Source organism: Setaria viridis, chromosome 2, assembly GCF_005286985.2.
Source record: "Setaria viridis chromosome 2, Setaria_viridis_v4.0, whole genome shotgun sequence".
Lineage (NCBI taxonomy): Eukaryota > Viridiplantae > Streptophyta > Magnoliopsida > Poales > Poaceae > Setaria > Setaria viridis.
In genome coordinates this window covers 12,584,080-12,599,148 of record NC_048264.2, presented here as the reverse complement: position 1 = coordinate 12,599,148, position 15,069 = coordinate 12,584,080, and the positions used below count along the sequence as shown (strand labels likewise).

Genomic DNA, 15,069 nt, shown 5'->3' with positions numbered 1-15,069 from the left:
GGCGAAAGGCTTTTCGACCAGCGTCCTTGGGGCCGCATGGTGTTCGCAGATTCCAACGTGGACTTCGAGGAGAAGTTGCTTCCCCTGGACGATCGGGATGCACTTCATGAGTATTCCTGATAGACTTCATTTGTAAAGTTCATCACCGATGGCGACAAACGTCTTGGTGCGTCGAGCGATTTGTCATGCTTCAGTCCTTCCTAGAGAGAAGACCTCCTCGAGGATGTAGGCTAGCAATGGCACTCTCTAGTCAGTCGGGTCGAGCGCTATCGCGGCGGTGTCTTTGGGTAAGGTCGCCATAGAGGCGTCAGGGTCGGAGCCTCCGAGCGCCTGGTCGGACCGTGCCTGAGTCAGATCTGCTCGTACACGGGCAGATGGCTTGTAGAGATCGTTTACAAAGACCCAGTCAGGGGACGGACCCTGTCTGGCCGCCAATTTCTCAAGGAAGTCGGTGGCGTCATTGTCCTTTCGCGGGATGTGATGCAGCTGGATCCCTCAAAAACTTGTCCTCTAGCTTGCGCACCTCTTGGCAGTACGCCACCATGAGAGGGCTCTTGCAGGAGGATTCCTTCATGACTTGGTCGACCACTAGCTTCGATTCACCGCGGACATAGAGCCATGTCACACTGAGCTTGACGGCGATGCGTAGCCCGTTGATGAGGGCCTCGTACTCCACAACTTTGTTCGAGGCCTGGAAATGGAGACGGATCACGTAGCGGAGCCTGTTCCCATCTGGGGAGATCAGGATCACTCCAGCCCCCGAGCTGTTGGGATACGAGGTAGGCTACGCTAGCGTAAATCAAAATTTCTACCGCGTATAACCAGGAAGAACTGCCGTATAAGGATCACGGGATTACCACTCGACGCACTACTGGTGCGGAAGATGTAGATATGCGTCGGTGCAGTGAAGACGATCACGTAGTCGTACGTAGTCGATCAACGTAGTCGTACGTAGTCGATCACGTCCAGCAGCTCCTCAGCAGCTCGTCCACGTGCACAGCAAGATCGCCTCCGGTGCCGCGGCTCGTCGTCGGCTTGTCGTGGCTCGTCGGCGGCTCGTCGATGGCTCGTCCAAGTGCTGCAGGCGCAACACCTCCAAGGTATCCACACGTGCAGGGAGGAAGCGTCGCAAGCCGGACTGCTAGATCCGCGAGTTGCAACAGGCGAGGGCGTGGGAGGCGCGGCAAGTGTGTTCAGCCAAAAGGTGTAAAACCCTAGGACGCCCCCACCCCTCTATTTATAGGGGTTCCTGATGGGCCTCTGGATCCGAGGCCCATTAGTACTCCTAAACCTAATCCAACTCGGATCAGATCCGAATTGGGCTTCCAGCCCCTTAAGTGTGTGACCCTATGGGTTCGGATACGTATAGACATGGCCCGAGTACTCCTACTCGGCCCAATAGTCGGTAGCGGCCTCTAGCAAGACGTGCCAACTCCTATACGCATACGAAGATCATATCAGACGAACCATCACAACATAATATACATGCTATTCCCTTTGCCTCACGATATTTGGTCTAGCTTCAAGCCGACCGCTCTTTCTCGATCCTGTGATTCGGAATCCCTTTGTAGGTTAACTCTTAACCGTACGTAGCATGGCCATGCATTTTCGGATCCGATCACTCGAGGGGCCCAGAGATATCACTCTCAATCAGAGAGGGGCAAATCCCATCTTGATTGACCATGTCTCATAGCATGCTTCTTGACAAACCCGAAAGCTACCTTTATAACTACCCTGTTACGGCGTAGCGTTTGATAGCCCCTAAGTAGGTCGATCCACATCTAGAATACATGCGACAATCTCAGGTCTAAGGACAAAGCGTATATGTTGTTTAAAGAGAGAACTACTTCTCGTGCTGGGTCAGTCCTAACACATGTCTCCACATGTGTCCACATTATTAGTTCAACATCTGCATGTCCATGACTTGTGAAACATAGTCATCAACTAATACATGTGCTAGTCTAATATTCATGTGTGTCCTCACATGAACTCCGACTAGGGACAACTTTTAGAATAACCATACAAGTAAAGAGTTTCACATACAATTCACATAATTGCAAATCAATTCAAGTAGCCTTTAATGGATATTCAATGAACACAATATACAAATCATGGATACAAATGGAATATCATCATCTCTATGATTGCCTCTAGGGCATACCTCCAACAGTCTCCCACTTGCACTAGAGTCAATCTAGAAGGTACCTAATACCCATAGCTCTTACATGCGCATCATGCTTAGCCTGCGGGAGTGGCTTTGTCAACGGATCAGAAATGTTCAGATCCGTGTCTATTTTGCATATCTTGATCTCACCCCGGTTAACGAAGTCTCGAATGAGATGAAATCGCCGCATTACGTGTTTGTTCTTCTGGTGGTTCCTTGGCTCCTTTGCTTGTGCAATTGCCCCATTGTTATCACAATAGAGATTCAATGGGCTGGATGCATTCGGGAACACACCAAGCTCAATGAGGAAATTCCTTATCCAAACACCTTCCTTCGCGGCTTCCGAAGCCGCGATGTACTCGGCTTCTGTCGTAGAATCGGCCACCGTCTCCTGCTTGGAACTCTTCCAACTAACAGCACCACCATTTAGCGTGAACACAAATCCTGATTGTGACTTTGAATCATCTCTGTCGGTTTGGAAACTAGCATCGGTGTAACCTGTTACAACGAGCTCCTCCTGACCTCCATAGACGAGGAACATATCTTTAGTCCTTCTCAAGTACTTAAGAATGTTTTTCACCGCTGTCCAGTGACTCTCACCTGGATCAGATTGGTGTCTGCTTGTCATACTTAGCGCATATGAAACATCTGGGCGAGTACTTATCATTGCATACATGATAGATCCAATGGCCGAGGCATATGGCACTCTACTCATGCGATCCCACTCATCAGCAGTCGAAGGACACTGAGTCTTGCTGAGATGTATGCCATGTGACATAGGCAAGAACCCTTTCTTTGCCTCTTCCATGTTGAACCGCTTCAACACTTTGTCAATGTAAGTATCTTGGCTTAAACCTATAAGCCTTCTCGATCTATCTCTATAGATCTTAATGCCCAGAATATATGCCGCTTCCCCTAAGTCCTTAATCGAAAAACTATTTTTCAGTGAAGTCTTTACGGACTCAAGCATAGGAATGTTATTTCCAATCAGTAATATGTCATCCACATATAAGATTAGAAATACTACAGAGCTCCCACTAACCTTCTTGTAAACACAAGACTCTTCTTCGTTCTTGGTGAAGTCAAACCCTTTGACCACTTCATCAAAACAAATGTTCCAACTCCTAGATGCTTGCTTCAATCCATAAATGGATCTCTGAAGCTTGCATACCTTTCCAGCATTTTTCGGATCGACAAAACCCTCGGGCTGTATCATATACACGTCCTCAGCTAGGTTTCCATTCAGGAAAGCTGTCTTGACATCCATCTGCCATATCTCATAATCGAAATATGCAGCTATAGCTAGAATAATCCGAATGGACTTAAGCATCACTACGGGCGAGAAGGTCTCGTCGTAGTCAACTCCTTGAACTTGTCGAAAACCTTTTGCGACAAGTCGTGCTTTATAGATGTGAACATTTCCATCCATGTCCTTTTTCTTCTTATAGATCCACTTGCACTCTATGGCCTTAACACCATCAGGCGGGTCAACCAAGTTCCAAACTTGATTGTCTCCCATGGACTCTATTTCGGATTGCATGGCACTCTGCCATTTTTCAGAGTCTGGGTCCATCATTGCTTCTGCATATGTCGCAGGCTCATCATTGTCCAACAATAATATTTCCCGCATTTCGCGGAGCCTTTCCGACCTTCGTGGTTGTGGCGGTGCTTCTCTTGCCATGGGTATCTCAACTTGTTCTGCTACGTTAGCATCACTCATTGATTCTTGCCCGATTGGCTCATCTTGAACTTCTTCAAGATGCACTGTCTTTCCACTCTTTTCTCCTTTGAGAAACTCTTTCTCTAGGAAAACCCCGTTCCGAGCGACAAACACTTTGCCTTCTGATCGGTTGTAGAAATAATATCCCAAAGTTTCCTTTGGATATCCCACGAAAATGCACTTATCCGACTTGGGTGTGATCTTGTCCGACTGAAGTCGCTTGACAAACACTTCACATCCCCAAATCTTTAGAAAAGACAGACTAGGAACCTTTCCAGTCCATATCTCATATGGTGTCTTAACTACGGATTTAGATGGTACCCTATTTAGTGTGAAAGCTGCTGTTTCTAGAGCGTATCCCCAAAATGACAACGGTAGGTCCGACTGGCTCATCATTGATCGAACCATGTCTAACAAAGTTCGATTACGTCGCTCGGACACACCGTTTCTCTGAGGTGTTCCAGGCGGCGTAAGTTGTGGAACAATTCCGCAACTCTTTAGATGATTGCTAAACTCGTGGCTCAAATACTCGCCTCCACGATCAGATCGTAAGGTCTTAATTTTCTTGCCACGCTGATTTTCAACTTCATTCTGAAATTCCTTGAACTTTTCAAAGGTTTCAGACTTGTGCCTCATTAAGTAGACATAGCCATATCTACTAAAATCATTAGTAAAAGTTATGAAGTATTGGAATCCTCCTCTAGCTGTCGTGCTCATTGGTCCGCATACATCACTATGTACGAGTTCCAACAAGTCTACTGCTCTCTCAGGAAATCCTGTGAAAGGCGTCTTGGTCATCTTGCCTAGCAAGCAAGCCTCACATGTCTCGTATGATTCAAAATCAAACGAAGTTAGAAGTCCATCAGAATGGAGCTTCTTCATGCGCTTTTCACTTATATGACCCAAACGACAATGCCACAAGTAGGTAGGACTCAAATCATTAGGCCGAGGCCTTTTAGCACTTACATTACAGACAGGTGAACCATCAAGATTTAAAACAAATAATCCATTCACAATGGGTGCAAAAGCCATAAACATATTATTCTTAGAGATCACACAACCATTGTTTTCACTCGCAAATGAATAACCATCCCTCATCAAACATGAAGGAGACAAAATGTTTCGACTTAAACTAGGAACAAAATAACAATTATTCAACTCCATAATAAATCCTGACGGGAGGTGGAGTTGCATCGTCCCGACGGTCAAAGCAGCAACTCTTGCATTATTGCCCACGCGGAAATCAACTTCTCCTCTTTCCACGCTTCTACTTCTTATCATTCCCTGCATCGAATTGCAAATATGAGCAACCGATCCGGTATCAAATACCCAAGAATTAATAACTGTATCAGCGAGAAATATGTTGTCTATAACATTAACAACAAGCGTACCTGAGGTAGAAGTACTCTTACTTCCGCCGTTCTTCAACGAAGCTAGGTACTGCTTGCAGTTTCTCTTCCAGTGACCAAGTTCATGACAGTAAAAGCACTCTTTATCTGGAGCAGGTCCAGCTTTAGCCTTGGGCGCTGGGTTTGGCTTGGACACTCCAGCCTTACCCTTCTTCTTCCAAGAATTGCCCTTCTTCTTGAAGGTAGGCTTGTTCTGTACAGCCATCACATGGCTGGTACTAGCGCTTTTCTTAATGTCTACCTCTGCTGTCTTGAGCATACCACACAGCTCATTCAGACCCTTCTCCGTCCCATGCATATGGTAGTTCGAGATGAAGTTCCCATAGCTAGGCGCAAGAGATGAGATAATGAAGTCAGTGGCCAACTCTTTGCCCATTGGGAAGCCCAGCTTCTCCAATCGCTGAGTGTAACCAACCATCTTGATTACATGTGGTCCTACTGCTGCGCCTTCTGCTAACTTGCACTCCAGAAAGGCTTTGGACACATTGAACCTTTCGGTCCTAGCCTGTGTCTGGAACATGTCCTTGAGCGCCACGATCATATCGTAAGCCTCATGATTTGTTTCGAACTGCATCTGCAGCTCGGGTTCCATGCAAGCAAGCATAAGGCAGCTTACCTCAAGATTAGCATCAAATGCCTTGTTGTAAGCAGCCTTAACGGCAGCAGATGCATCATCAGCAGGTATTGGTGGTAGTGGGGTGTCTAGAACATCTTCCTTTTTCTCAGCCCTGAGAACAATTCTCATGTTACGGATCCAATCCGAGTAGTTTGTTCCATTCAACTTGTCCTTCTCAAGGACCGAACGCAAAACAAACGATGCGGTGGTGTTGCTAGGTGCCATTTAATCTACAACAAAAGTAATGCAAAATACACTAAGACAAACGTATCCATGATAGAGCAAATTACATTAAACTATTTTAACAGAATCTACTCCCACTAAAATCAATATCCCTCTATTGAAACTTAGTGATTCAGGATCCACAACTAACAAGTCTACTAGTGAGCTTTAGCATCACCGCTAGCAAACGAGGTAGATCGGTAAGCAACTTTTGCTAATCATATCACATATGACTCCTGTTGTTGGGTGACATCTCTATGTCTCGGCGCCCAACCTTTATGCCCCAAGGTCCTTAACCGTTAAGATAACCTTGTTAAGCAAACCAACCCTTATGCGTGTAAGTGTCCGACACAAACCCGTCTAGTCAAGGAAAACTAGTGGCACCCTAATTTCATAGACCCACCACTAATTGTACAAGACATGGGACGGTGCAAGTTTTAGTTGGGAGGGCATACTAACTTAAACTTTGTGAGGGATCGTTCTACTTCTAACATCACAGCATGCAGAAAGTAAAACATAAACAGAATAGCATTCACACAGTTGTGACACAGTATGGCCCATTTTTCCTATGGTGATCTCCATCTCCATAGAACCTGTTCACCATGGTGATCTCCATCTCCATGTTCCATGTGCGCCATCCTCCTGGTGATGAGTCCTCCAAGAACTATGCTATTACGCCAAATAGCTAGTAAAGAATCTAGTAATGAAGATTACATAGTTGCTTGGATCATCACAGATTGGTACGCAGACCATTAAATACAATAAGGTGACAACACATATGGCTCCTGCCGTGTTGCCGTACGCGCGACACGCAGGTCACGAATGAGTTACACACATGCATCACATACACAAGGGGGCCATACTGATCACAAGATACATACATACATCCTGCAAAAGAGAGTTAGGCGTCCTAACGTTCCAAACTTCGGAGGCCCGAAACTCCATCTTCCAAGCCAAATTTGGGAAATCTAATTTCACCGAAAACGGCGAAGCGGTTGAATTTCATGTGTAACTTTTTCTGTAGATCAATTTTCGTATAGAAATCGCCCCGATCCGAGATCGTACCGAAAAGTTACGGCTGATTTACCGAAGCATGCGCATACGGCAAAATCCCGACCCCGGCAGTAGATCCCATCTACTATAGCACATCTAATGCGCCTGGCGTATGACCCTGGATCTCGATTCGACCAATCATATTGATCTTCCCTCACTGCAACTGGATTTACGTGTATCACTTAACTCCGATGGCGGAAACCGACCGGTAGGAGTATGTCGTTACACTACCATTGCAGCAAGGGCACGAAATCAGGACATAGATCAAACAGAGAACTCGCATATCTCCATATGCACACATCCCGAATCCAAAACTAAGCAGCTACGGCTCTGATACCACTGTTGGGATACGAGGTAGGCTATGCTAGCGTAAATCAAAATTTCTACCGCGTATAACCAGGAAGAACTGTCGTATAAGGATCACGGGATTACCACTCGACGCACTACTGGTGCGGAAGATGTAGATATGCGTCGGTGTAGTGAAGACGATCACGTAGTCGTACGTAGTCGATCAACGTAGTCGTACGTAGTCGATCACGTCCAGCAGCTCCTCAGCAGCTCGTCCACGTGCACAGCAAGATCGCCTCCGGTGCCGCGGCTCGTCGTCGGCTCGTCGTGGCTCGTCGGCGGCTCGTCGATGGCTCGTCCAAGTGCTGCAGGCGCAACACCTCCAAGGTATCCACACGTGCAGGGAGGAAGCGTCGCAAGCCGGACTGCTAGATCCGCGAGTTGCAACAGGCGAGGGCGTGGGAGGCGCGGCAAGTGTGTTCAGCCAAAAGGTGTCAAACCCTAGGGCGCCCCCACCCCTCTATTTATAGGGGTTCCTGATGGGCCTCTGGATCCGAGGCCCATTAGTACTCCTAAACCTAATCCAACTCGGATCAGATCCGAATTGGGCTTCCAGCCCCTTAAGTGTGTGACCCTATGGGTTCGGATACGTATAGACATGGCCCGAGTACTCCTACTCGGCCCAATAGTCGGTAGCGGCCTCTAGCAAGACGTGCCAACTCCTATACGCATATGAAGATCATATCAGACGAACCATCACAACATAATATACATGCTATTCCCTTTGCCTCACGATATTTGGTCTAGCTTCAAGCCGACCGCTCTTTCTCGATCCTGTGATTCGGAATCCCTTTGTAGGTTAACTCTTAACCGTACGTAGCATGGCCATGCATTTTCGGATCCGATCACTCGAGGGGCCCAGAGATATCACTCTCAATCAGAGAGGGGCAAATCCCATCTTGATTGACCATGTCTCATAGCATGCTTCTTGACAAACCCGAAAGCTACCTTTATAACTACCCTGTTACGGCGTAGCGTTTGATAGCCCCTAAGTAGGTCGATCCACATCTAGAATACATGCGACAATCTCAGGTCTAAGGACAAAGCGTATATGTTGTTTAAAGAGAGAACTACTTCTCGTGCTGGGTCAGTCCTAACACATGTCTCCACATGTGTCCACATTATTAGTTCAACATCTCCATGTCCATGACTTGTGAAACATAGTCATCAACTAATACATGTGCTAGTCTAATATTCATGTGTGTCCTCACATGAACTCCGACTAGGGACAACTTTAGAATAACCATACAAGTAAAGAGTTTCACATACAATTCACATAATTGCAAATCAATTCAAGTAGCCTTTAATGGATATTCAATGAACACAATATACAAATCATGGATACAAATGGAATATCATCATCTCTATGATTGCCTCTAGGGCATACCTCCAACACGAGCCCGGTGCCATGACTGACCCGTCGATGTACATCATCCAGTACTCGTGGGTGACATCTGGGGTCGAGATCTAGACCTCCACCCATTCGGCGATGAAGTTGGCCAGGGCCTGTGACTTGATGGCGGTACGGGGGGCATACTTGATGTCTTGGCCCATGAGCTCGAGTGCCCACTTGGAGATCCGGCCCGCGGCGTTGTGGTTGTAGATGATCTCCCCCAGTGGGTACGAGGTGATGATCGTGACCTCGTGGTCAGTGACGTTGTGCAGGAGCTTCTGGGTCACCATCAGTACGACGTACAGAAGCTTTTGGACCTGGGGGTAGCAGATTTTGGTGTCGCCGAGTACCTCACTAACGAAGTACACTGGTCACTGGACTTTCAGCACGTGCCTCGGCTCCTCCCTCTCGATGACAAGGGCGGCGCTGACCACGTGGTTGCTTGCTGCAATGTAGAGGAGGAGAGGTTCTTCCCATTCGGGAGCAACAAGGATTGGGGTTGAAGTCAACGATGCTTTGAGGCTATCCAAAGCCCGTTGTGCCTCCTCCGTCCAGACGAACGCGTCTGTCTTCTTGAGGAGCTTGTAAAGAGGCATCTAGTTATTTTGGAAAACTGTAACAAATTTCAGGCAAAGAGGACAATCTTTTATGCAGGTTATTTTTAGGTGGACTTACTGGATCAGAATATGGTTCTTGTTGTTTAAAAGGAAGAGAGAGATACTTTGAAAGTGGGATGCAGGAGTTTGGAAAATATTGTCATGGAGCTATTCAACAACAGATTTGGTTGGAAGTCTAGTTTTAGGATTGAAGCTTAGTTTCAGGCTTTCAGCTTTGTCTCCTTTGATTGTTTTATTTTGAAACCTTGACCAGTTTTGGTTCTTGTAGTCCGAGGACTACTTTATTGTACCTGCTAGCTATATACACCCCCATATGGGTGCAGACAGGGGTGGTATGATCATGACTCAAAATCATATAGTATTTCAGCCTAATCCTTAAATACGACCACCTTTACCACCCCTAGGTGTAGAGGCTGGAACAATTTCCTTCCTTTATCTAAAAAATCAGTCAAGACGACAGCACCATGCGAATTGATGCAGAGAGCTCGGACAGAGTCCCTGCAGAGTTCAAAAATTCTTCAGGCCATCCGTGTATTCACAGTACATTTCTCGCGAGACCGTGTTGATTTTCAGTTCGAATCGCGGATCGACGGATCAAATTGACTATGCGGTCTCATCATCCGAGTGGCCGTGTTTTCAGTTTCAGTGGGATCGATTGGCGGATAAATTGAGTTGCGTTCATTGTACGTAGAGACTTTCATGGCTGAGGAAAAAATCATGATCACGTTTCATCTTTATATGAGGCTTGTAGGTGTGCCTTCTGCCCCTCCTCACTCTTCACTCATAAGTATGCTGGAGCATCGAGTGACTGAGCTGGAGGTGGAGCAACCTAGCTGCCACTTCTAAGTCCTCTGCTCCTCTGGCTACTCCCTGTCCCTCAGTCACTGACTGGTGGCGCGCAACGAGGGCGCAAGGCACTGCTCCGATCCCTTCCAGACCCTGTGTGTTTTAGCTGCTGGCTCGTGGCTGCTGCACGCTCTCCGCTGCCAACTATTGTTAACTTCTTGTCGCGTTTGGTGGCCAATATGTAGCCCGATTACGCAATGAGACCCACACATTTTCATAGTACTGGCCCATTTGGCCAACTGTATGTGGCCCAAATCAAAATTCTTCGCTCGTGATGGTGCTCTGCAAAATTGATGAAGAGAGCTCGGACAGGAGCTTCAAGGAGGTTGAAGCTTATTGCAAATTTTAGAAGTAAAATAAAGAGCATCAAGTGACTCAGCTAACCATGTTTTGCGTTGTGCATATACACCTGCTGTGTGCTGGGCTGTAGCCAACCGGTGGTCGCCACTTCTCAATCCTCTCTGCTTCATGTGACACGCACGCCCCTCCTTTGCTGACTATTTGCTTGGTCACTATATCCGACTCAGGGGAAAAACGTTGATCCATCTCAAAAGAAAATTGCACATGTGACAAGCACGTCGGGTGAACTAACCTACCACTCCGGGCTATTGGTGATTACATTACATCACCTCCGGCGCACCCACCCAAACAAAACATAACTGCATCTGTAAAACAAAGCGTGATCCTAACATAACCAGTACGAGCCAGCGTACGCTTGCACGGTTTTGGATTGGCCTGGTTCTACTATAAACTGGCTGGCAGGCTGGGCTGGTCAGAAGGCAGAAACTCATCACTCCCTAATGTATCAATACTTCAACGGAGAGCGAGAAATTTCCTTTGGCGAACCCTTCATTCAGGATTGATTAGAGCAAGTGGTTGTTGAGGCTGTGCTGGTGAACATGGAAATCGAGCCTAGGTTAATGGAAGATTTGGTTCACTCCTGAAGCAGAAAACGAGGAACCAGCTTGTGCAGGATCAATATTGGGCTGATCAGAGCTAGCCAGCCATTGTTCTGCTGAGCTGCTACCAAAGCATTCTTCTGCTGGGTGATCGACACAAACCTTTATAGGCACCGACATATAGATATTTGACAAGAACATGGGCTTTATTTCTAGCACTGGAATGCCAATGAACAAGTTTTCCAAACAAAAAGTGGCACAAGTTGGGCCTATGACATTGAGGTTACACGTAGTAACATGGTCCATCCAAGCCGCAGCCCACAAGAAGCTATCATTGATCGTTTGATGGCGATTTGGACCATTACGAGAGTAAGAGGTGACCAGCAAAGGGGAAGGGGCGGCCTGTGTCATACAGTGGTAAAGGCTGCTGGAGCACCAGAGTTTTGGGGGCAGAGGTTGTGGCACCATCTGATACATGTATGGAAAGAATCATGGAACCCCAACAGAGAAATTGAAGCGCCAAGGGTATGTTCATCATATAGCATTAAACTCAAAGACCATATTGTACGATATGATCAACCTGCACCTTGTAGGTCTGGTGAAGACTTTTCCCTCCAGCTGTCTACAGTACGACAGATACAGAAAAAAACACAATCAAAGACTATTGGAGTACTCCCTAAACCTCGCAAAAAGTGAACACAATAGTACTTCATAAACCACAGAATGAAATAGCCCATCACTTAACACAGCAGAACCCAAAAAGGGTGACACGTGGCCAATGCAGTGAAAGTGATTCATGCAGGGTTCTTCATCGTCCTGAAATACAGTGGAGACTTCAGTATACAAATTGGAAATAAACACTTTTCAGGGATCACAAGTGTTGATGATTTCAATAATAGCAGAAATATATAGTATAAATTGAAACTTAGGTTTGCCATCATCTTAGCCCGTTGCTCATCTCCATATCTTGGTTTGCCCTCCTCTCCATCAGCATTTGGTATTTGGGTTGCCAAATGAAGACGATGTTCTAAATTTCTTTGCGCTTTCCCACTTCATGTGCCTAGGGCACATCTCTTGTTTTTGTTTCCATTTCGATTGTTCATGCTCGCATTGGTATTGAGGTCGGTTAGGAGGTTTCAGTTAATATCCAACTATTCCATTTTAGTGCCGTCTACAGACTATTAAATGCCTAACGGAGGTTCAATGAATCAACGGCATTTGGAACTTTTGTTGGTGGTACATAGATCATGAATGTATACAATTTATGCCTCATGTCATGACCCTCTGAGTAAAATATAAGTTTTATATGCATACAACTAGTACAAATTAAAGGGTCCCATGTTGTTGGTAATAACTGAACTAAATCATTCGATAATTGGACAGGCAGAATCAAAATAGTGAAGAAAACACAGCGCAGTGCTAGCAGTCAGAATTTTCTTATTCCTGGCTGTCCTGTTTGTCTGACTAAATGGACTTAAGAATTTCACTTCAGATTGAAAGGTCAAGTTCAGCCAGATTACTCCAAGGACACCAAGGTTGAATAATAAGATCGGCAAAAGCTAAGGCCAACAAAAAGGAAATAGACTGCATGTAATGGCAATTATTGTGTGCAAGTTAGAGTGGAAGGCAATGCGGTAATTACCTTTGGAGATTCAGGAACTTGGGGAATTCTGCTGGAAGGAAGTGCATCAAGTAATTTGGATAAGCCTCGACCAAATCAGCATCGTCAGTAGAAAGATCTACCCCATCGATGTATGGAACAACTTTGCCAACCACTCGCTTGGTGCTCAGGTCAATTGTAACTAGCGAGACCTTGACCTTCTCAGACAAGTCTGCCCAATTATACAGTACAAAGTGCGCAACATTGATATCATCCAAACTCATCAACGGGAGCATCATAACCTCACGTGGGAGCTCCTCCTTGGGGTGTGCAGCCCACAGGTCATCTGCTTGAACCACAAAACTATTGGCTGACTGCGTTTCCGTCACTGCCTTGGAGACGATGGTGAAACCAGTGTCAGGCACCATTCGGTCTATATCAGCACCATCATGGCGGCCAACATCAAGGATTGCCAACGTGCGACCACCTTCAGTGACGCACAAGCTGCGGTACAACGCGGGGAAGCCTGCAGGATGGTAGCTGGAGTAATCTGGAGGAAAACCGGCGAAGACGGCCTTGGGGCTGTCTCCACAGATGTCCTCACAATACAATACGCCTCTCCTATAGTCCACCCAGCAGAGGGTATTCTTGAAGGGAACCACTTCGTTTGTTGTAAAGTTGAGCAGATTGATGTGTTTAACATGCTGCCCCTGGATCGGCAGATACATGGCCTCCCACTTCTCACCACCATCAGCAGAATCACCTCTGACGGTCGAACGGAGCACCCACAACTCCACCTCCAGCGCCTCGGCCTCCGGGTCACGCCTGCCTACGCCCAGGTACGCCACGACAAACTCCTCACCACAGCACAACAGACCAACACCATAAGGCACGAACGGGCGCGGGATCGGCCTCCCGAGATACGCGTTGTGCACGGTGCAACCTGGCAGCCGTCTGAGAGCAGGCGTGGATTGCGCCTGCGAGCGGGGGTCGGCGGCGACGTAGTAGATGAAGTAGTCGTGCGCCATCTCGCCGAACGGCGACGGGTTGGAGGGGTCGACGTAGGAGTCCAGCCTGAGGAGGACGAGGTTGCGGTGGGCCGACGCGAGGTGGCACATCTTCTCCCGCTTGGGGCCTCCAGGCCAGCTGAGGTAGAGGCGCGAGGGAGTCGGGGGCTCGGCGAGGATGAAGGAGATGCGGAAGTGAGCGCCGACGGAGGTCTCGCCGGTCGCGGAGGTCCTCTTGTCCTCGCGGAAAGACTGTGGGTCGTCCCTACGGAAGATGAAGCGGTCCAGCATCACCCAATTGGGGAGGGCGCCGCCGGAGCCGGCGGGAGCATCGGCGGTGGCCATGGATCTGAGGGGGTTCGGTGGAGGAGGAGGCGGCGGCTGGATTGGGGTATTAGATCGATTCTCTAGCTAGGGCTTATACACCCTGATGAGCCAACCGGTGGTCGCCACTTCTCAATCCTCTCTGCTTCCGATGCTGCTCTGCTGGTTGCTCCCTCCCTCACCCCTGCTATACTGACGGTTGCATTGCACACGCACGCCCCTCTTTTGCTGACTATTTGCTTGGTCACTATATCCGACTCAGGGGGAAAAACGCTGATCTATCTCAAAAGAAAATTCCACATGTGACAAGCACGTCGGGTGAACTAACCTACCACTCCGGGCTATTGGTGATTACATTACATCACCTCCGGCGCACCCAACCAAATAAAATGTAACTGCATCTAACACACTGTAAAACAAAGCGTGGATCCAAACATTACCAGCGTAGCGCATATATATACTGGCTGGCCAGAAGGCAGAAACTCATCACTCCCTAAATGTATCAACAGTTCAACAGAGAGAGCGAGAAATTTCCTTTTGGCGAACCCTTCATTCAGGATTTGATTAGAGCAAGTGGTTGTTGAGGCTGTGCTGGTGAACATGGAAATCGAGCCTAGGTTAATGGAAGATTTGGTTCACTCCTGAAGCAGAAAACGAGGAACCAGCTTGTGCAGGATCAATATTGGGCTGATCAGAGCTAGCCAGCCATTGTTCTGCTGAGCTGCTACCAAAGCATTCTTCTGCTGGGTGATCGACACAAACCTTTATAGGCACCGACATATAGATATTTGACAAGAACATGGGCTTTATTTCTAGCACTGGAATGCCAATGAACAAGTTTTCCAAACAAA

At 47.3% G+C, this 15,069-nt stretch overlaps 2 protein-coding genes across 2 annotated transcripts; both read right to left on the bottom strand.

Moving 5' to 3' along the window:
* Nucleotides 1-457: 457 nt before the first annotated feature.
* On the bottom strand, nucleotides 458-9,215 carry LOC140221827 (uncharacterized). Its single transcript, XM_072291798.1, has 2 exons — nucleotides 9,070-9,215; nucleotides 458-764 (listed from the first exon to the last, which is right to left on the bottom strand). The coding sequence occupies exons 1-2, from the start codon at nucleotides 9,213-9,215 to the stop codon at nucleotides 458-460; spliced, it is 453 nt and encodes a 150-aa protein (XP_072147899.1).
* Nucleotides 9,216-11,015: 1,800 nt separating this feature from the next.
* Nucleotides 11,016-14,512, bottom strand: LOC117845833 (uncharacterized). Its single transcript, XM_034726917.2, has 2 exons — nucleotides 12,930-14,512; nucleotides 11,016-12,103 (listed from the first exon to the last, which is right to left on the bottom strand). Exons 1-2 carry the CDS (start codon nucleotides 14,237-14,239, stop codon nucleotides 12,082-12,084), a joined length of 1,332 nt encoding a protein of 443 aa, XP_034582808.1. The 5' UTR covers nucleotides 14,240-14,512; the 3' UTR covers nucleotides 11,016-12,081.
* Between the last annotated feature and the right edge of the window lie 557 nt (nucleotides 14,513-15,069).

What these genes read in the sequence shown, in the direction of transcription:
- LOC140221827 (XM_072291798.1), bottom strand. Translation starts at nt 9,215, where the DNA reads ATGGTGACCCAGAAGCTCCTGCACAACGTCACTGACCACGAGGTCACG. An exon ending in CTCATGGGCCAAGACATCAA is followed by an intron (nt 765 to 9,069) that starts GTATGCCCCCCG and finishes GTATCCCAACAG; the next exon opens with CTCGGGGGCTGGAGTGATCC.
- LOC117845833 (XM_034726917.2), bottom strand. Translation starts at nt 14,239, where the DNA reads ATGGCCACCGCCGATGCTCCCGCCGGCTCCGGCGGCGCCCTCCCCAAT. An exon ending in AAGTTCCTGAATCTCCAAAG is followed by an intron (nt 12,104 to 12,929) that starts GTAATTACCGCA and finishes ACTGTATTTCAG; the next exon opens with GACGATGAAGAACCCTGCAT.